General features: G+C 34.7%; 4 protein-coding genes across 4 annotated transcripts; 3 read left to right on the forward strand and 1 right to left on the reverse strand.

Annotated features, from left to right (window-relative positions):
• Positions 1–1394: 1394 nt before the first annotated feature.
• LOC120092164 (V-type proton ATPase subunit d2) lies at positions 1395–5687 on the forward strand. Its single transcript, XM_039050393.2, has 10 exons — positions 1395–1910; positions 2814–2934; positions 3042–3149; positions 3289–3391; positions 3780–3860; positions 3950–4035; positions 4163–4222; positions 4304–4352; positions 5003–5137; positions 5270–5687. The coding sequence occupies exons 1-10, from the start codon at positions 1730–1732 to the stop codon at positions 5399–5401; spliced, it is 1056 nt and encodes a 351-aa protein (XP_038906321.1). The 5' UTR covers positions 1395–1729; the 3' UTR covers positions 5402–5687.
• Positions 5688–7963: 2276 nt separating this feature from the next.
• LOC120091060 (ribosome biogenesis protein ytm1-like) lies at positions 7964–14013 on the forward strand. The gene is made up of 8 exons (XM_090307640.1): positions 7964–8375; positions 8463–8655; positions 8816–8913; positions 9264–9369; positions 9684–9901; positions 11847–11889; positions 12512–12759; positions 13412–14013. The coding sequence occupies exons 1-8, from the start codon at positions 8209–8211 to the stop codon at positions 13815–13817; spliced, it is 1479 nt and encodes a 492-aa protein (XP_090163766.1). The 5' UTR covers positions 7964–8208; the 3' UTR covers positions 13818–14013.
• An 819-nt stretch (positions 14014–14832) lies between these two features.
• On the forward strand, positions 14833–17356 carry LOC150033009 (uncharacterized). Its single transcript, XM_090307456.1, has one exon. It carries the CDS (start codon positions 15188–15190, stop codon positions 17204–17206), a length of 2019 nt encoding a protein of 672 aa, XP_090163582.1. The 5' UTR covers positions 14833–15187; the 3' UTR covers positions 17207–17356.
• Positions 17357–17584: 228 nt separating this feature from the next.
• Positions 17585–21536, reverse strand: LOC120091062 (AP2-like ethylene-responsive transcription factor BBM). The gene is made up of 8 exons (XM_039048868.2): positions 21283–21536; positions 20636–20718; positions 20493–20501; positions 20303–20391; positions 19995–20068; positions 19853–19903; positions 19656–19732; positions 17585–18165 (listed from the first exon to the last, which is right to left on the reverse strand). Exons 1-8 carry the CDS (start codon positions 21498–21500, stop codon positions 17585–17587), a joined length of 1182 nt encoding a protein of 393 aa, XP_038904796.2. The 5' UTR covers positions 21501–21536.
• Between the last annotated feature and the right edge of the window lie 270 nt (positions 21537–21806).

Here is a 21806-nt window from a genome sequence, read left to right on the forward strand (position 1 = left end):
GAAACCTTCCAATCGATAGCTTCTGAGTATCGACCAGGCTAAATTTTGCCAGAGGAGAAAATTTGACCTATCCATTTTTATGGATGTAACCTGGTTTAGTAATTGATTTAAGGGTGGACCTGTGATATTTCCATTGCTGATGATTCCAGGAATGGTAGGCAACAAGGTAACTGGTGGGTTTGCCATTTTGGATCATTTTTAGCTTGTTAAAAGTTGGAAGAGCTCTGATACCAAATCAGAAAGCTAAAAGAGGAATGAAGAGGCAGAGACAACACAGATATAGCCGAGGAAGGTAATTTTCTTCTTCCTTCTCTTTTTTATATATTGAAAGCTTTCTTCTTCTTTTGAATATGTATTATACAGAATGAATGAATGATATTTATACATTAAAAGAGTATATAAAACGACAAAGGGGAGGAATCTGTTATAAACAATTTTTGTCCTTTTGGTGTGCAGGTGAAGGAGTAGGCGACCGTTGTATCAGAATTGGTTGGGGAGAGAGAGGTGCCACGATGGTTGCAGCGTCAGCTCCACGTAGGTTGGTTCCATCTGCTGTTGAAGCCAATGTGACATCCTTATCATCTCACGATTATGAACTTCATAAAATGATATTTTTTTTCCCAAAACCTATTCAAGTAAGAAAAGTTTTTTCAAAAATCTAAAAATTGTTTATCTCACAAATGAAAGTAAAAACCGGCAAGAAGCTCCAAAGGAAAAAAATAGTATATGTTTGATATATACAATATAATACAATCGGTGCATATTTGAATTTTTTAGAAATAAACTAGGGAATATTTGATAAATGCAAGAACATAAAAATTGTAAAATATATCGTCTTATATACCAAACAATATATGCGATATATATTTACATTTTTCTGTATATTTGTAAACACATTAAAAAGTAAACCATGATATATGCTAGGTAAATTTACATTTTTACAGTATATTAGATATATACTTGAGATCTCAATGGAGATGTGATCAATTTTTAGCTATAAATGTAAAAAAAAAAAAAATGAAATATACTAAAATGAAAGAAACATTAATTTGAAATATTATTTGCATTAACTAAATATCGAAACTAATAAATAACAAAAATGAAGTCAAAAATTGAAAATGATGTTAATAATAAAAGATTTAAATATCTCGAAAATTTATTAGGAAAGATAATGTAATTAGTGATATTCTAAAAAAAAAATCGTTATATAATTAGTACTAAATTGCTCATATATATATTTTAAATCTTTTGCAAAGGAACATAGCTTTGGAACGCAATAAAGCCCGTTTAGTGAAGACGAAAACCCAAAATAAAAAGGGCCGAGACCAACACTCCCAGTCCAGCCCATTTGTTCCAGCTGGTCTATTCATACAGATAATAAATAATAATAAAAAGGGTAATACGGTAATATCACAAATTATTCGGACTCTTTCTCCAATCAGAATCAGATCGATCGGCATCATCATCATCTTCTTCCATCTGTTCTTGATAATCGAATTGCTGATTCTGCAACTCGGATCGCAAAAAAAGAGCTTCAAATTCTCCGATTCCCAGGCCCTTCTCTTCCTTCGTCTTCAACTAGCCTTGCAAATTCCCCCTCACAGTTCTGCATCGTTAGGTTTCTTTCGGAGGAGGCGTTTGGTTTCTTACCATTGCTCTCCCCTTCCCTTTCCCCACTCCAGATCTTCTCCTCTTTCAATTCCTTACCGTTTCGATCATCTTTTAGAGAATGTATGGTTTCGAAGCGCTTACCTTCAACATTCATGGAGGCTATTTGGAGGCCATCGTCCGGGGACATAGGGCTGGGTTGCTCACCGCCGCTGATTATAACAATTTGTGTCAGTGCGAAACCCTAGATGATATCAAGATGCATCTCTCTGCCACTGAGTATGGCCCTTATCTCCAAAACGGTGGGTCAGCCTTGATTTTATTTCATTTTATTTTTTTAAAAATTATTATTGTTATTTCCATACATGATTTATGAAATTGGATGTGGAAGTTGGGGGAATTTTTGTATATTTAGATCGTTGGATTAGTTGTAGAGGGAGCAAATTGGTACAGTAATTTATTTGCTGGGAAACAAACTGGTAATGAAATATGGAAATGGAAGGCTTGGATCTTGTAATGGTTTTTCAGGGAGTTGAGTTTATCGGTGTTTTGACACAGCTAGAAATTTGACTTGAACAAAGAATATGGATTCTGTTGTGATATTTGGAACTTGAACTTAGGCCTCTGGTTCCACCAGATTTGCAGTATACTCTCGAGTCCCATGTCTTCAATGTAAAGCATAATCATTAAGTAACTATTTTGTGATTTACTGTTTAAATGCAATTCTATTTTTGGCAATGTAGCTGGTGGGTACAATAGTTAACACGGCCTCTTTGTGATTGACTTTTGAGTCATGGAGCTGATGGGCTATTTTTGGAACTGGTAAATACAGAGGATCGATGTGGTTTTGGTTGAGACTCTCCGTTTTTCTTTTCTAATGAACGTTGAGGCATCACACACTGTATCTATCCCTGCCTTTCAAGGAGAGAGACTGTCTTTGCTGTTGTGTGATATTTCATGATGAGAAATTGTAATTCAGAGTTCATTAAGGACATGAAGAAACCACAATTATAGTTAATAGTATGAGAAATAGAATGTTGTGCAGTATTTAAATTTTGGAACAATTAATATTACTCTGTAAATATCTTATGTGATTAGTGCACAGGTGAGTCTAACTCGTCAAAAATTTCCTGCATGGACAAGCTACATTTCTTACTTGAAGGTGTCAGATGTTGTTTACATGCTAATTTCAACTTATTTTGCAGAACCATCTCCATTACATACAACAACCATTGTGGAGAAATGCACCCTTAAACTGGTTGATGAGTATAAGCACATGTTGTGCCAAGCCACCGAGCCTCTGTCTACCTTCTTAGAGTATATCACGTATGTTGAGTTCCTTTTCTGCAAGTTAGTTTTGTATTTTCAGCGTCTGGTGTTTTGTTGCCCTATCATAATCTTGAACTTTCAACTTGATGGCATTTTTTACTCAGATATGGTCATATGATAGACAATGTTGTCCTTATTGTTACTGGAACCTTGCATGAGAGGGATGTTCAGGAACTGTTGGAGAAGTGCCACCCTTTGGGCATGTTTGACAGGTACTATCAACTGATAACTTTTATGTTCTGATTGTGTTGCCTGATATTTCCTTCCAAACAAGAAAAATTGTATATCTTACCCTTAAGTTGACAGTATCAGAAAATTTTCTCACTTTTTCTTCTCTTTATTCTTTGCTAGCATTGCTACCTTGGCAGTTGCTCAGAATATGCGGGAACTTTATAGATTGGTGCTTGTTGACACCCCCTTGGCTCCATACTTCTCAGAGTGTATCACATCTGAGGTATAATGCTCGATTCCATTCATTTTCCATTATTGGCTTCAATTATTATTATTATTTTTGCATTTTACTTTAAAATAGTAGCATATATTTCATGGTATGATGATTGTTGTATTTACAGCCATAAGTGCATAATTAATTGTGTTTCATTTTCTTTTGTAAAAAGAAAACAAAGGCACCGGTGTCGGAGAACTCAATTAGGGAACTGAATTTTTCGTTGTAGTTTTGATTTAAACTAGGTTTGTATAATTACTTCTTCCCAAGTCATATCAGATGATGCGAGACACCCTGATGCATTTTCATGGTATCGATCTGCAATGATTTTGTCTATTAAGTACAGTACATATTCATGCTGATGCTAGGGTTTGGTGTTTGCTCTTATTTTTGCTAGGATTTGGATGACATGAACATAGAAATTATGAGGAACACTCTCTACAAGGCATACCTAGAGGATTTCTACAGGTTCTGTCAGGTGAATGGAGATTAATAAGATATAAAGTCTTCATTTTCTATCATAAATATCCCAGCTTCTTATCTATTTGTATTTGATTTTGGTGGTAGAAACTGGGTGGTGCCACTGCTGAGATCATGTCTGACCTCCTTGCTTTTGAGGCTGATAGAAGGGCTGTGAATATTACCATAAATAGGTATCTTAATGCTGGTCAATAAATGTTTGCTGGGTCACCAGATTTCTTGTTTATTTTAAAAAGAAATCTAGTGGTGATTATTATACTTCAGCATCTCCTTTAATTCAGTGCATCTCATCTATTGTAGTATTGGCACTGAGCTTACCCGAGATGACAGGAGGAAGTTATATTCCAATTTTGGCTTACTGTAAGCAGTTTCTTAATCAATATATTTTAAATTACATATATACTGAGTGGACCATCGTCTAATGAGATTCCATATTAACAGGTATCCCTATGGGCACGAGGAACTTGCAATCTGTGAGGATATTGATCAGGTACTCGTGAATTTGAGTCTTAACGCTGGGAACTCATGAATTCGAGTTTTAACACTGGGCTTATGGTTCGATTACTATTTTTGGAAAGTTAACTTGCAATGAATATAGTAAGAATGTAAAAATGCAGATGATTTTTGGTTAAGTTAAAAGTTTACTACTTGATCTTTGATGGTTGTGTGGTTGTGTTGTGCCTATTTGGCAAGTTTGTGAGCTTTAAAAAGTTTGAAATAAGTGCTTTAGTTTTATACTTTCAGGTCATACTCTAAGCCCCCTTGCAAACTTTGGTACTTAAATTTTCACTGACAGGCTGATTATTCCAAGGATAGAGGAGTAAAAACAATTGATGGAAGTGGGTGGATAAAACCGAACTAGCTTCTGGCCTTCTTGGTTTTATTTTTATCAAATTGGCTATGTCAAATCATCACTAGGTATTTAATTAAAACAAGTCATCACCTCAGCATCCATGTGTATAAGTAACCATGATGATACAACAAATATAATCTAGGGACTAAATTTATGTCAACCATGATGATTTGTTGCTTGGAAATTTTGATAAAAAAAGAAGTTACGAAATTATGTGATAGTGTAGTTTATGCTAATTCGGATTAGTTTGTAACTTAAACCGAAGCCTCTTTTACTTTGTATTTCAGGTTCGTGGTGCCATGGAAAAATACCCTCCCTACCAGTCAATTTTTTCCAAGCTATCATATGGAGAGAGTCAGATGCTTGACAAGGCATTCTATGAAGAGGAGGTGAAAAGGCTATGCTTAGCATTTGAGCAACAGGTTTGTTCTAACTCCCCAATCAATATCCCATTTCCAATTCTACTTCGAGGTCGGATAGAAGTTTTGGTTCATACCTTACACAAGTGTGACATGATTGAATCGGGGTAACATTTAGTTCTTCCTTACATGCAGTTCCATTATGGTGTTTTCTTTGCATACATGAGGTTGAGGGAACAGGAGATTAGGAACCTAATGTGGATTTCGGAGTGCGTTGCTCAGAACCAGAAATCGAGGGTTCATGACAGTGTTGTCTTCATATTTTAGGCTGATTATTAAAAAAGCAAAAGCTGTCTTAATTAATCATATTTGTTTCCTGTTTTTGCATAATTCACTGTAAAATCTTGTCTCCATCTTATCCTATATTGTGCTGCAGAGATGGGGGTTCATACATTCTTTCCATGCAAGACTTTGTCTAAATAAGTGCGCTCTTTTTGATGTATTAATGTCTTAAAATTGAGTGAGAAATCATTGTACTCAGAAGAATTATATCAGATACTGTGTGTGAAAGAAGAAAGATGAAATTGAGTTTATATAATAAAGTTTTTGTATACATCAGGTATGTTTGTTGGACTCCAGATGAGGTTGGTAACAAATAGAAAGGTAAGTTTCAAGTTTCGCATTATGATTTTGCGGTAATCTTTTTGTCATTTGAATCCTGAATTTTAATTTTCGTCTAGGAGATTTTAAATTTAGTTGATATGTTTTTTATTGTTTGCAAGTTTGAGCCAATCTTTTCACTTCATCTATTTTTAAACTAAAAGAGGGTTGATTCCTAAGGGTTGACTTAGGTCGCATTTAGATATTTGAGTTTCAAACTCTGATATTTTAAGGTTGTATTTGTATTTTGTTTTTTTTATTTTTGATTTTAAAAATTAAGCCTATTTTTTAGTTTGCATCTTTATAGAGTACCCGAGTTGAATTCTTAGTCCATTTTTAAAATAAAAAACAAGTTTTTAAAAATTGACTTGGTTTTTAAAAACATTGGTAAAAAGTAGACGATAAAGCAAAAAATAGGCTTAATTCTTAGAGATTAACTATAAAAAACTAAGGTCTTGTTTAGTAACTATTTAAGTCTCGTTTGATAACCATTTGGTTTTTTGTTTTTGTTTTTTAAATCAAGTTTATTTCATCAATATTTCTTACAATAATTTGCATTTCTTTAGTACAATGGTTGAATTCTTAGCTAGATTTAAAAAAAAAAATTTTTTTGAAAGTTACTTTTTTTAGTTCTCAATATATGACTTGATTTTTTAAACTATCGATGAAAAGTAGATAATAAAATAAGAAATTTAGAGGTGGAAGTATTGTCCATAGATTTAATTTCTTTAAAAAAAATAATAAACAAAATGGTTGTCAAAGAGGTCTTGGTTTTTTTATTTTTGTTCTTTTAAATTAAGTCTATAGAGTTTACTCCATCTCCAAATTTCTTCCATTGTTATCTTATTTTTTTTTTAATCAATGGTTTAAAAATTTAAGCCAAATTTTAAAAACTTAAAAAAATAGTTTTCAAAAACTTGTTTTTGTTTTTGAAATTTAACTAAGAATTCAACAATTGTATCAAGATGCAAATCATTTTAAGAAATGGAGAGGAAATAAATCATTTTAACAAAAGTAGTCGTTCCTTTGAACTTGGGATCCTTTGAAAAGTATTATTCCTCTGAAGTTAGACTCTCACGTAAAGCATTTCTATCTTGAAAACAAGATATGAAATTGAATTGAAGTTTCAAATTTAAGATATGTGAGTTAGGTAGATTGAGTGATTTCATATTCAAAGTTAAGGGACAAAATGGTATTTTCACGTGGTGGGTCTCTCCACTCAAAGACTGAAACGATGAAATCCAGTCGAAATCAAAGAGAAAATGGTAAGGCCTAAGGGTGACAGAGATCGAGATGGTTTAATCATTTTGGAATAGAGAAGAGAGTGAAGAAGAAGTAGGAGAAAGGAAAGAGGGAGAAAAACTTCTCAAATTCTCTCAAAGGTAAAAAGGTAATTTACATATCTATTACCACTGAAAGGATCCTAAAATCTTAACTTTTTTTTAAAATGGGACTAAAATTCCAAACTAAAACCATCCATGGTAAAAAATGTCAATTACCCCTATGTATAATGATAGCATTTAGCTATGCTATGTTGATAGAAAAAATTCAATAAATATATATATATGAAGACTTTGATCATAGATTTCCTGATATGAGATAAAATTAGAGACCGGCTATCCATATCTAGAGATGTCTATATGACGGGGTGGGGTCGGGATGCCATTTTACATCCCCGTCTCCGTTTCCTATTTCATTCCTCATCCCTTAAAATTTTCCACGAGGATCGGGGTGAGAATTTCTCGCGAGTTCTCCAATTTTTTTTGCGGGGATCAAATTCCTCGCAGATGATTTTTTCCCTGTTATTTTTTTTAGGTAAAAAGTTAATTAATTTAAATCACTAATGTGAGCAAAATTTAATTAAATAAATAACTTTATCACTAAATTGAATGACGATTTGAATTTAAAGATAAATTACTCAAATTTTGGCCTAAAAAAACTAATTAATTTTTTTAATAGAAAGAAATAAATATAAATAAAATTATTCACATATATAATCTAAATTTAAACATATTCATTATCTTTTCTAAAGAAATAATCAAATTTGAAATTTAAATGTAATATTTTATATAATAATAATAATAACATAACATTAGATAATTATATTAAATAAATATGTAGAAGCTAATCGGGGTAGAGACAGGGAAGGGGGTAGGGCTAGGGGTGGGAACGGGAAATGCATTCCCCGTCCTCGTCCCTATTTAACTCACGAGAATTTTGTTTTCCACTCTCTTTCCCATTCTTCACCTAATTGGAGAATCTCGCGGACCCTTCCACGTGAGAAAATTGGAATCTCTATCTACATCCCAAAATCTCTTTAGGTCATATTTCAATAACTTTCGATCATATTTGTGTTTCTAGCCGTCCAAACCAACCAATTTCCCATTATTGGAATCAAAATACTAATTTTTCGATTTCTCAAGCCTTCGTAAATTGTGAAGCCTGCGAAAACCAATCACTCACCAACAACGTCGATGGACCGGAATCAGAACTTTCCGACCACCATCACCGACTTGGATGAAGATTCTCTCGCTCACTGCGCTTCATTCCTCAAGCGCCACGACATCTTCAATCTCGCCGGCACCTGCAAATATCTTCAACAAGTCGCAAATTCCGACTCCATTTGGCAACGCCTTTACAGGTTCTTCACTCTCTTTTCTGATTCCATTCTCTTCTTCAATGAATTACCACCCACTCAACATTCAGGATTCTGGTTCTGTTTCTATAGGGAGCGATGGCAGCATCAATTACCACCTCTTGCTTCTTCCTTAGCTTCAGGAGGAGCTAGGAATGCCTACTTCGCTAGGCTTTCCACTTTGTATCAGTGCAAGTTTGAAGATCCTTCCGTTTCTAGTATCTACACCCAATCCCAGCCTTATGGCCCCGCGCTTTTGGATAGCGATAATTTATTCGTTTCCCAGGTACTGGTTTGAATTCTTTTTGACATTATATATGGGACTTTTTGTTTTTTCTTTTTATTCTGGGGTGCTTTCAGTTTTGTTGTCTACGTTGTTTGGAGTTGATCACAAGTGAATTTGACTGTTTCTAGTCGTCCATCTTTTGATTTTTCTTGTTGATTAGGGTTCCTCAATTCACATGGTGACTACCTCCAAAAATATTAGCAGAAAATTTTCTCTTGCCACTCTGAGTGATCACAATGCGCGTATAACTTGTATGAGGTGAGATGTTGAGTATTTGCCTTGAGAATTGGTATTAACCAATATTTGTGAACTTCTACTTCTGTGTTAAATACTATCGTTGTGCTTTTGGTTGTAAAATTGCTTTGAGGTATCTTGTGCAGGATAACTTTCTCGAATTTAACCCTTTTTTTATTTTTTATTTTTTTAAAATGGTTGTTTCTGTCCTTTGCTGCATTGAACTTGATGAAATGTGCTCTAAGAGGCCCATGCTTAATTTGATGGTTTCACTTCTAGCTGGTTGTTGACCCTGATTTCATATGCAGGTCCGGCCCATGCTTAATTTGATGGTTTCACTTCTAGCTGGTTGTTGACCCTGATTTCATATGCAGGTCCTTTCCCCTTCATGAAACTTCATTTCTTAGAAGTGAAGGGCAAAGATCAGGAAATTTTTTGGCAACCTCAAGTTCTGATCACTCAATTCGATTGTGGTGGAAGGTACAGGCTAATACAATATCATTTTCTTATACGACAGAAATCATGAATTGGTCCTCCTATAAATTCTCTTGCAGTCAGAAGAAGTAGATATTCGTTACCTTTTTGGGCACTTTGTTTTTTTTCCTGTCCATACTTTATTGGGTCAAATTTGAAAATCAATTGGAAAATTTCATGAATTATCAAAATTTTGAGCCCATATCACTATTCTTTAATCGTTTAATTTCGAGGTCTAAATGCCCTTAAGCTTTTGAAAATCTTTTCTTACAAAGTTATGTCCCAAACTCCTAACCCTGATCTGTCCTTGCCTTTTTTAGGGTTCTTGTCAGAAATGTTTTCGAGGTCATAATGGCCCAGTTTCAATTCTGTCAGATAAACTGTTAGGTGATGGTAGCGGCAAAGCATTGGCCAGTGGAGGAGAAGATGGTACCGTTCGCATTTGGTCTCTTAGTTCCAGTGGTAAGCGAGGCAAGAGTGCTTTAAAGGTTACACTACATGGACATGAAAAACCAATTAAATTAATGTCAGTCGGGGGGTAAGCACTGTTCGCTTTATTCTTCTTATAAAAATCCTTGTTTACCACTTGATTCTTTGTAGAGCTTGATGATGATTTTATTTTATTGGCTCTGATAATTATGTGGTGTATTAGTATAATATATGCCTATGTAGTATGCCTTCCCCTGTTCTTCACGTTCTAAAGCTTGTAGTAAAATTCTCCCTAATGAGCATTTTCTAGATCTTTTATATCCACATCAGAGCCCTTTCTATCCCACATCAGTCGCCGGCTCCTTCCTTTGTCATTCATTGCCTTGATAAGATGGTCCGTGACTTCTTTTGGGAGGGTTCTTGGGGTGGGTGGTATGCGCAATGTGAAGTGGGTGATTTCTCAACGACCTCAGTATTGGGAACTTTAAACATCGTAATTCTGCCCTTCTTGCAAAGTGAACTTGGTGTTTCTTATCATAACATGATGCTTTATGCCGGAATCTCATTGTGGTAAAATACTACTCCCTGGATTGCATTTGGCCCACTTCTATCTCTCGTGGTTCTTTCAAAGCTCCCTGGAGGTTTATTTGTTGGTATACTAGTGTGGTTGCTGCTTGTTTTTGTTGTCGGCTTGGTGATGGTGCTAATACATCTTTTGGCATGATTCTTGGCTTATTTATGGTGTTCTCTCCACCACGTATCCGCGGCTTTATTGTCTTTCACAATAGTTGGAGGTAACTATGGCTAATGTCTAGGTTCCATCTACTAATGCTTGGGATTTGAACTTACGTTGTAATCTTATGGAGTTGGAGATATCTGAATAGGCTTCTTTATCACAATTTTTGGCTTCTATCATATTGCATTCCTCCTCTGATTTTTGGTTGTGGCCTATTGATCCATCTTCCAGCTTTGCTGTTAAATCTCTTATGAATGATCTGGTGGGTGCAGTGGATTCATCTTTGACTGACCATTATTCGGTGATTTGGAAAGATAGTATTCCCAAAAGGATTAAAATCTTTCTTCGGGAGCTTAGTTGGGGGGCTATCGATACCATTGACCGTTTACAACGCAGAATGCCATACATGTCTCTTTCACCCTCTTGGTGTCACATGTGTTGCAAACATGCTGAATCATTGGTGCACTTGTTTTTTCATTGTCCTTTTGCCACTACATTTTGGGATATTGTTTTGCTTGCTTTTGGATGGTCCTTTACATGTCCTAATTCCATCATTGATATTTTGGCTTCCTTGTTGGTGGGTCATCCTTTTGGTGGTACTGAGAAGACGGTTTGGTTGGTTCTCTTGCTTGCTTTCTTTGGACTTTGTGGGGTGAAAGGAACAGTTGACTTTTAAGTTACTCTTTTTCTTCTTTTAATCATTTTATGGATCTTGTTCTGTCAACTGCTTTGTCTTGGTGTAAGATTAGGCATCCCTTCTCTCATTTCAGCTTATTTTTTTTAGTCAGTAATTGACGACCGCTCCTGTAAGCACCTTTTGGTGTTTGGGGTTCTCACCTGTTTTTAATGAATTGTATCTTTTACCCCAAAAAAAAAAAAAATTATGATAGCAAGAGAACATTGACTTGGTTATAGTCTTGAAATCCTATCTAATATCATCAAACCTAGATATCAGAAGGATATGGAATATTGAGGCTGGTTGAATTCGCAGTGGACCTGTAGTGCATAAAATTACTTTGAAACTTAGATTCTGCCATCCAAAGCTGTATTGATAGTATTTGGCTGTCGTGTTAGTGCTTTGCCGATTAACTGTGATTAGTTCCTCATAGTAAATTTGTGTCGGCATGTGGATTATCCCAGAACTTTGTAACATATGCCTCAATTCTTGTAGTATATGCATCTCTGTTATTGCTCATAGTGTTCTCTTCTTTTGTTCCTTAGAGAGAACTGCGATGATACATGTTAACACTCTTTTTTTTTCTTTTCTTTTCTTTCTTTCTTTCTTCTTCTTCTTTTTTTTTTTTTTCAATGCATGCAGGCATAAGACGTCTCTTTTGGTTAGCATTGCAAGAGATTCCAAGGTACTTCTACAAATTTTTTAATTATATGTAATTTAGCATTTTCTTGAGCAAGTTCAATATTAGGGGAGGTGAGAGGTTTATTGTCATGTTCTTTCTCGTAAACAAGCTAAGCTAACTGTGTTGTCATAATGTTTTTGAACTTTATCTTTGTTGACTGGTGCTTATGGCGACACCATGACATAATTAAGGTGCTATGTTATACAGCAGTTCAGTTGTCTTATTTAACTCGCCAGCCCTGGTTATTTTATTTTATTAGAAAGCTAGGAGCAGGTAGATTAAGTGAAAACTGAGAAATCAATTCATGAAAATTCTGGAGTGCTTTTAGCAAATACTAGCAAGTATACAAAGTGTATGGCATGCGTAAAGTGGAAAAGAATTTCTTGGCCCTTTAATCCTTTTGAGTTTAGATATACGGATGCTTGACAGAAACATCGAGGTTGAAGTTTATAGAAACATCAATATAGGGTGGAGTGGATGTTCTGATCAACCAAATAATTTATATAAATTATTTCAGTCAATAAATAGGTATTTACATTTCTGAATTAAGTTATGGTTTTATAGTTTTAGTTGGGTTTTAATTTATTCCCTTCTTTCTTCTTGACTTGTATTGAGATGGAAGTAGGTAAGAGTTTGGGATGTTACATCAACTATCCGTTCGTCTTGTTGCGTTGGATTAACTTCTCTTGCTGGTGCTCCTATAAACCTTAAGTGCCATGAATCATTGGTCTATGTTGCTACGACTTCCTCCGTTATTGCAATTGATTTAAGGACTATGCAGAAAGTTCTAACTGCTGCAGCTTATCAACCGTTTTTATATTCATTCGACATGATTCCCTCAAAATCCGTACTATGCACAGGTGGTAGCGGCAGGTATGATTCAGTTCATAGTCACACCACGCGCAATGTCCATATTTCTTTACTTTAGAACTGACCAATATATAGCCTATCCAATACTAATACAAAATATATATTGGCTTGAGTATTATTTTTAGTTTATTATATTTTGGTTTCTAAACTTTTGTAATTTATATTTTAGTATCTGAATTTTCATGACAACCATTTTTGATCTTTAATTTGATTATGTATATTTAATGTGTTGACTTAGGCATGTATTAAATCTGCTTAAGCTAATTAAGGGAAACGGAAATTGACAATTAGAATAAGGATAAGGGCCATATAGTTTATTTTTGTAGAGTTCAATACTAAATAGAGTTTGTTGAAAGTTTGTGACCAAACGTTATGAATTTGAAACTTTAAGGATAAAGTAGAATAAATCTGAAAGTTTAGAGCCTCAATTCCTTGTTGGAGGAGTTTCTTACCCATTCCCAGTTTTGGTTTGATTTTCTTTGTGTTATTGTGTAGGGTTTTTGGGAGAAAGGAATAACATACTTTTTAGAGGGATTGAAAAATTATGTGGAGTTGTGGTTCCTTTCTAGATTTCATGCTTTTATGTTCTTTTCATTTTTTCTCAATAAAGCTCTGACTTTTTATTAAATAACATAAAGCATACTGTTTTGTGCAGTGCAAAGCTTTGGGATGTAAGAAGAAACCAGGATGTTCTTAAACCTAAACCATTAGCTGAATTGGATGGACATAGTGGACCAGTGAGCTTCCTGCACATGGATCCCTACAAAGTTGTTACGGGATGTCCAGATGATGTTTATGTACACGTCTGGGAGGTCAATTCAGGCGCACCGGCGAATTCTTTGAGTTGTTGGTTCGGTGACTATAAAGAGGGCAGCACGACATTATCCTCAATGGCTGCTGATGGGTGTAGAATTGTCACTGCCTCTTATGATGGTGATATTGGAATTATACGTTGTATAGATTATACCAATGCTCTTCGTCCGATCATTAAACACGACGAGGTTGTCTCAAAATTTTGGGATTCACACTGCTACAGTGATAGCGATGATTCAGATCTTTAATACATGTCATCAGTGAGTTGCGAGGGTTTCGTTTTCTCTTAGTTCCTACCGTTATTTAAAGCCGTAACTTCTCTTTACGTAGGTTTTAGAAGGAATGAGTTTTTTTGTTGTGGTGGTGGTGGTGGTTTGTGTGGATTGTAGATAGTATAGTGGGATATACAACTATTGAAGGAATTAAAGTGAATTTGAGATGGCAGATTCTTTCCCCTTGCAGTGATAGTTGAAACTAAAGTAATTCCTATCCCAGAGCTTACCATTTTATGGGAAACAAAGTTCATTGATAGTATGCAATTTACAAAAGGGAGAAATCACAAGTTACAGAAGAAAAAATTTCCCCATATTGGATAATAGAGAGCTTAAGCTATACTCGTTGAAAGGAAAAGCATGTTTATACCAATGTAGATCATGCAAAAGAATGTAATCAATTAGGACTTCATGGAGTCTTTCTTTGTCTTGAGAAATGTTTCAATTTCTTTCTCATCAGATAGAACAAAAAGGCCTTGTTTATGTTTAACCACAGAAGAAGCTGTTTGGCCTCCTTGAAAGGGTGATGTCTAAACACAAGTTTAAATTGATTCATACCTCTTCACTCAATGTTGAACTAAAAAAGGACTTAGCAAGCTATCATTTTCATGAAACGAACATCTCCATTACTTTTTTCACTTGATTCGGAAGAGAAAGTGCCATGTAATTCTCTCTAAATAATTAGAGAAAAATAGAGGAAAAAAATGAAATAGCTGCCCAAATTGATGAATGTTAACTATATTTGATCTAAATATTCCATTCATCTTGTATTTAATGAAGTTTAGATTAGCAATATATGATAACAATCTTTTAGTACAAAATTAATAGCTCAATGGTAATTGATACGATATTTTTCATTAGAGATTGAAAGTTTGATTTTCATAATTGTTGTACTTAAACAAAGTCTAAATTAATTTCTGATTAACAAAATTGAGTGTACCAAATTTATAATTTTAATTGTTATAGTTAGTCTAAAATTTTAAAATAATTAAGGAGAGAAATTAGTTTCTATTTTCCAAAAATATAATGTTTTAAAAGATAATTCTCTCTTCTCTGCAGAGGAAAGAAGAAGAAAAAGAGGAGGAATCAATAATCTAATTTTGTTGCAAATTCCAATGTCCTGGTTGACTCGTCAAGAGACAACACTGGACTCGCTCCCACTCAATACGATCATATCCGCCATTCTTCTTCCTCAATTCCTCTTCAATTCCTCTTCAATTCTTCCTTAATTGTAATGGGTTTTCTTCTGAATCCATAACAGAACCATAATCATCTCATAATCACATCCATTTCCTCATCTTCTCCATTTCCAATCAATCAATCCAATCCAATCTAAAACCCTAAAAATGCCCACCACCAGCTCCGCCGCCGTCGCCGCCGCGGCGATCCTCTTTCTGTTCATCATCGCCACCGCCACTTCCGCTCCGATCCTCGGCCTCGATTCATTTCTCGCTCAGCAATCTCGCTTCGACCCACATGCCTCCAACGACACATTTCTCTCCCTCTCATCGTCCCTCAAGAAATCTCTCTCGGTTTCTTCTTCTCCTCCTCCTCTCATCCCTGCTTTCATCTCTTCTCTCCTCTCTCTCTCCCTCTCTTTCTTTCTCCATGTCCGTCTTGTTGGTGATTTTCCCTCCGATTCATCGACCCATCTTTCCTCTTTCCTCTCTGCTTCTCTCCCTTCTGATCATTTTCATGTCATTGCTCCTTTTGATTCGTATCAACACCGTCTTGCGGTTAAACATTCTCTCCATCTCGATGTATCTCATGCCCCCTCTTTGGCTTCTCATCTCTCTGAGATCTTGAAATCTGAAATCTCTAATACTGCTTCTAGCCTCCGATCTTCGCTTCTTGCTGTTCCTTATGAGTCTGTGGACCGTGTCATAAAGCAGGATTATGAGAAGGAGAAATCCGGTCAAGGGGTTTACATATATTTGCTTAATTTGGGCTCTCAATCGAAGCCATATGCTTACAATTATGGCCACGGGGAATCATCCCCTGGTTTTACCAAGTGTTTAGGAAGCATTTGGACTGGTGGAGAAAGGTATTTGTGGGTTGATTTGGGTGCAGGGCCTGTTGATTATGGACCGTCGCTTTCTGGAGATGGGGTTCTTCCTAGAGGAGAGTTTCATCCTTTGGCGACCTTGCATGGCCGGCCGAAGTCCCAGAAGGCGCTGCTGGCGGATTTGGCATCGTTGGTTTGGAGTGCTTATCAGGTTCATTTAGTTCCTTCTATGAGAATTCCTGTTCCTTTTGAGAGTTCATTGGTTGTTCAATTTGTACACATATATGGATCTGAGAGTAGTGATGGAGGTGATTTGGATTGGAAGTCTATTGAGAGAACCTTGAGGGATGGTGGGATGTTGTTGGGTGAGCAATCTTTGAGCTTTAAGACTTATAGTGTGAGCTATGCTAAGTGCCCAATTTGTGCTTTTGCCATTTCTCGGTCTACGAATTCATATACTTCGAGGTTTTTGTTTGATAACTATACTTTGATTGTGAACGAGTATTTGGATTCTAAAAGATTGCATCAGATTCTGTCTGATTCTGCTGAGGAGTTTAGAAGGGCTGGATTCCCCGAGGAGGAGGAGATGGCTAGAGTGATTCCGGTCTATGTTTTCGATTTGAATTTGAATACAATCTTGTTGCTTGATCGTTACCATCAATCTGTGGCATTTACAGACATGGTTATTGCTGTAAGGACTAAGAATACTCAGACTGTGAGTGATTATAGCTGTAATGGGCGCCATGTATTTACACATACAAGGGACCTTGAGAGGCCACTTATTGGTTCAATTTTACAAAGTATGTGGGGAGTGTCGCCTACCCACTTAGCTTGGAGCTCAAGGCACAATGACACCATTGTCGATTACTCGTGGAGCATCGGGCAAACTCCTTTTGGTCCATTCTCAGAGGTATCATCCTTATCTTTTGTTCAGAAGGATGCAGGGAGGAGAAACCTTATATTGACAACATTGAATAGCAGTATCACTAGTGCGATTGATGTTCTTAACTCTGTAGCTGCTCATGGTGGTGATAGAAATCTGCTAAAACCGAAACAACGCACTGAGTTCATACAGCGGTGGAATCTTTTCAAATATAAGCTGGACAAAGTGGTGTCTGCAATGTCGCATTTTGACTTCGAGATGGCTTTGTATTACGTAAGATCTTCAGATCATGACCTTTACACGCTTCACTCCATCGTCTACAATGCATCTCAAGAACTGGAGGCATCGTTGGTTTGCTTTAAAGACCCTCCATTTCCCTGGGGTTCTGTGTCAGTATCTGTAGTACTTTTCTTTGCTTTCTTATATGTTTACACAAAAAGGGATAGAATTTTGAAGAACAAAAGGAAGCAATTTTGATGCTAATTAATGGGTTGCAGAGTATGTATTACCGACAGCACATTATAAATGTACTTTCTTTGCAGAGTTAGATCGAAGCATTAGGATGTTGAATTCCATCACTGAACCGATTACTTTTTTGATTTGGCAATTTGCTTGAGTTCTGGGTTATTACTTGTCTGTGATTCTGCAATATTTGAGATTCATGTAGTTGTTTTCTCTTGGTTTATCCATATTCGTTATAGAACAGATCTGAATAGAGAAGAGGGAAATGTTGAATAGTTGGTTTACTTATGTCCACAAAAATACAAAGAAAACTGTCGACCGATCGAGTCGAGTTCTAACTCCCATATTAACATGTTCAATACGATGATATTAACAATGACATGAAGCACACTTTCAGGCTGCTTTGAAACGATGAAATGTGCCATTGAAGTACGAATGAAGCTCACTTTCTTGCAGCTCTTTGTTGGAGCTGCAAACTAATGGTACATCTGTAAGTCTATCACAGAAGATATCTCCAAACTCGTCAAATACACTGTCGAGCTGCACTCGAGTCTTTGCCTCTTCTCCATTATCAGCCTCATCCACTGAGAGATTTGAGTTGGTCTCGACCAGTTTCTTGAAAATTGATGATCGAAGAAGGAGGTCGAGTGCTGATGCAGAAGAAGATCTAGCATAAGCATTGAGCGGGGCGTTGCAGCTCTCGAGAAGCTCTTGCTTTTGAAGGGAATGAAAGGAATCGATGTCGTAGTGATGGTTTTTGAAGAGTGAAGTTTCATTAGCTGGGATTGAGCTGGAGTTGCAGAGCTCATTGTGGGGGTCTGTTGCCATATGGGCTTCGCTCTGGGTGGCGGATGGCGGCGGAGGAGGCTTTAGCCAGGCCATGTAATTGCTCCAGTCGAAGTTGGTGACTGCATTGATCCCTCGGTATTCAATAGCGGCCATATCATAAGCTCGAGCAGCTTCTTCTTGAGTGCCTGTGGTGGAAAGATGAAACAAATTTGTGATTAGTATTCAAATTCAACATGACAAATCTTGTACTCTTTACTCTATAAAAGAGAGTATTAAGAGTAACATAAATTTAATGGTTGTATTAATTGTATTTCTGAATGACTTAAATTTATCTTTTTTCCACTAATTTGACATTATACTTTCTATGTTATTAGAACAAACGATATCTACAAATAATTTGATTTGATCTTCTTTATCCTTTCACCAATTACTAAGATGACTAATTTATACTTAAAACATTTGAGTAGTGAAGAACATAGTTATGTTAATGTTTTGTTAGAAGAGTTATTTTAAAGAAATATTTTTTTGTCCCTAAGTTTTGTATATGGTTTCTATTTGGTCTATAAAATTTAAAATATTATGCTTGTACTTAGTTTTGAGGTTGGTTTCTATTTGTTAACTATGTTTCAAAATTATACATTTTTTATACTTAGTTTTGAGTTTAGTTTTCATCTAGTTATAGGCTTTGAGTTTTACATTTTTATGCTTGAGTTTGTATTATGTCCACTTCTAGTCCTTAATGTTAATTTTCTATTAGTCAATTAAAAATTGAATTACTTATAATTAAATTACTTTTCAATAATTTGTATTATTTATTTTTTTTTTGTTTACTATCAGGAATAGAACCACAGACCTCGTGGTTACTAACACACTCATATGTCAATTGGACTTAAAATTTGGTTATTGAGCTATGATGATTTGACCGCTAATTTTTACTCGGTGTTAGAATTATTTCAAAAATCAACATCATAATTATTTTAAATTAAATAGTGGAAAGTTAACACCAAAGACCAAAAGCAAGTATTAGTTAATCAAGAGTAAAACTAAAATCTAGGCCAAATGAAAACTAAACTCAAAATTTAAGGGTAAAAATATGACGTTTTGAAACCTATGGATCAAATAGATACTATACTCAAATACTCTTTTTTATTTTTTTTATTTTTTTTTAGAAAAGAAACATTTTAGTCAATAAATGAAATAAGAGAAGACCCCAACTAGATCCATGAAACTATCAAAACTAGAAAATGAATCTCAGAAAAGATGTTTATTACGCTCACCGCATAAAATCTAGAGAAAGACGCGAATAATAGCCAACCAAACAATCTTCCGTGTACCATGAAACAGATGACGCTTTGTGATATTATACTCAAAATTTAAGAACTAGAATGTAGCTTTTTCATTATTTTATTTATATATCAAAGTATACATTTTTTTAATATAATAATCATGAGTATTTGAGTTAGTTTGTGCACAATCTTCTTACAATATAATAATCATGAGTACTTAAACCTATTATTCCCTCTGAGCTAGATTCTTATTAGCTATTAGGTGAACCCAACCCACAAACTAAGGCTTAATTTTGAAAAATATCGTCAAAATAGGCAAAAGAAAATCATTATTAAATAATTTTTTAATAATAAGAAAGAAAATAAACTTTTTGTTTAGAATTACTCACCGTAAGTTCCAAGATAGAGGTATTTGTTCCCATAAACTCTCCCTATTCTTGCTTCCCATCTACCATTGTGATGGTGCCTGCATTAATTAAACATAAATTCACCAAAATTTCTATTTGATTATTTCCCCTTTTTGATTGGCTGTATAAATAACTTTCTAAGGAACATCACCAAATATAAGAACAAAAAAAACCTTCACCTTGCAACTCCTCTATACTTTGATACACCTCTTGAGAAGCCACTGCTCTTTCTGAAAACAAATCAGTTTATCATATGTAAATCAGACTTAATTAAGCTAATTAAAAACCTAATTATAATCTTTAATTTCAATCCAAAATTACCTTCTTAAAGAGGCTAAATATTCCTCCTTTGTCATTGTTTGCATTATCTCAATCTCTTTCTCATACTCTGATATCTACATTCATTAAATGAGATTGAAAATATTCATATTTTTTCAGTATACATATATTTAAGTAATATTACAAACCCTCAAGTTTAAAGGTATAACGACAACTATTTTCCTTTTTCTTCCTGTTTTGTAGTAATAGTTTATTTGTTAGACCTCGAGTAATATTCAAGTTGTAGCCTATCAACTTAAAATTTTTTATTATTAAGAATGAAAAATGGGTTATTTAACAAGAAGTCTTACAGGGAAATTAGTGATGGTTGTTACACCCCAATACTTGAGTGCTGCTAAATCATATGCTCTTGCAGCTGATTCTTCTTCATCATAAGCTCCTATCACACGTATATATATAACCAAACACATGAGCATGCTATTTAATTAGAGAGATTAAAAAAGGCTTGGAATATTAATTTGAAGTTAATTAATTACTCACCAAGATAAACTGTTGGGAGATCAAAAGGATCGTCAAGATGAGATAGAAAAAACAAAAATTCAAAGAGATTTAGATCGCAATTAACCCCATAAGAAATTAAGTAAAAAGAGAGAGATCTATAAATTTGAAAATATTGTTAATACCTTGTTTGCCCTTCTTCTTCTGTGTCATATTCCAAGAAAGTTTATCCCATAAATGAGCTTCAAATCGACCCGTCCATCTGTGTCTGTTCATTACAATAGAATTGCTATGAGCACAAACGAAGATCATTATGTTTGATAACGTCTTAAATTTTCAAAAATCATATGGTTATCCGATAAACTGTTAATCATAAAGAACATTTTTATTTTTCAACATTGTTATATTAAATGAGAGTGTAGTGTTTTTAAACTTAAAATACAATTTCAATAATAACTTTCATATTTGTTAACGAAACATTTGAAGTCTTAACCAAATTTTAAAATCATAAATAAATAAAATCTAAAAACTTGAGACATATTTGTTAACTATTTGACGGTATAAAATTATGTTTGTTTTTTTTTTTACCCTTTTCTTTTATGGTGGTTTTCATTTAATTTCATAAGTCATTTGAATTCTTAATCAAATTCAAAATAGGAACACAATTTTTTTCATCCTGATTCGTGGCTTAAAATTTAAAAATATTTGTAAAAATTAGATAACTAAATTAATATATATATATATATGGGTAGAAAAAAAATATTTATAAGCTTAATTTAGATTTTTAAAACATATGCAACTTAGATAACAAAACGAAGAAATTATGAATTACCTGCTAACGCCACGAAATCTTGAACTACGCTTCATAGTGGTGGTCGGAGCTTGATCAGATTGTTGCTTCGGCGACTGCTGCTTATTAGTTTGACCGGTGGTGGCGGCAGCTGGGTCTCTCCGCCGTCTCTTGACACGTCTTATGGCCTGAGTTTGACCTTCCGTCCAACATATTCTTAGATTCTCCTCGTTCTTCAGTACCAAAGCTGTCACCTCCATTGCTAATTTTCTTCTATACCTCTGCTTTTCTTCACCCTCTAATCTCACTCAGCAAGGTCTTCTTCAATTTCAATATATCTATCTATTTATATATATAGTATATATATCTGGTTTCTTTTTTCCTTTTTTTTGTATTGTTTTCAAAACCTCTTGTCATCTTTCTGTTTTTTAAATTAAAATTTACTTTTAAGACGAAACCAGATTGATGTTAAGTTAAATATTATAATAGTAACAGTTGTTGTTCGATCTTAATTTACTTTCAAATTAGTTCTTATGTATCGAGATAATAGGTCCGTCATTATTTCT

This window comes from Benincasa hispida, chromosome 11 (assembly GCF_027475165.1).
Source record: "Benincasa hispida cultivar pf3 chromosome 11, pf3_genome.v1.1, whole genome shotgun sequence".
NCBI classification, from domain to species: Eukaryota; Viridiplantae; Streptophyta; class Magnoliopsida; order Cucurbitales; family Cucurbitaceae; genus Benincasa; species Benincasa hispida.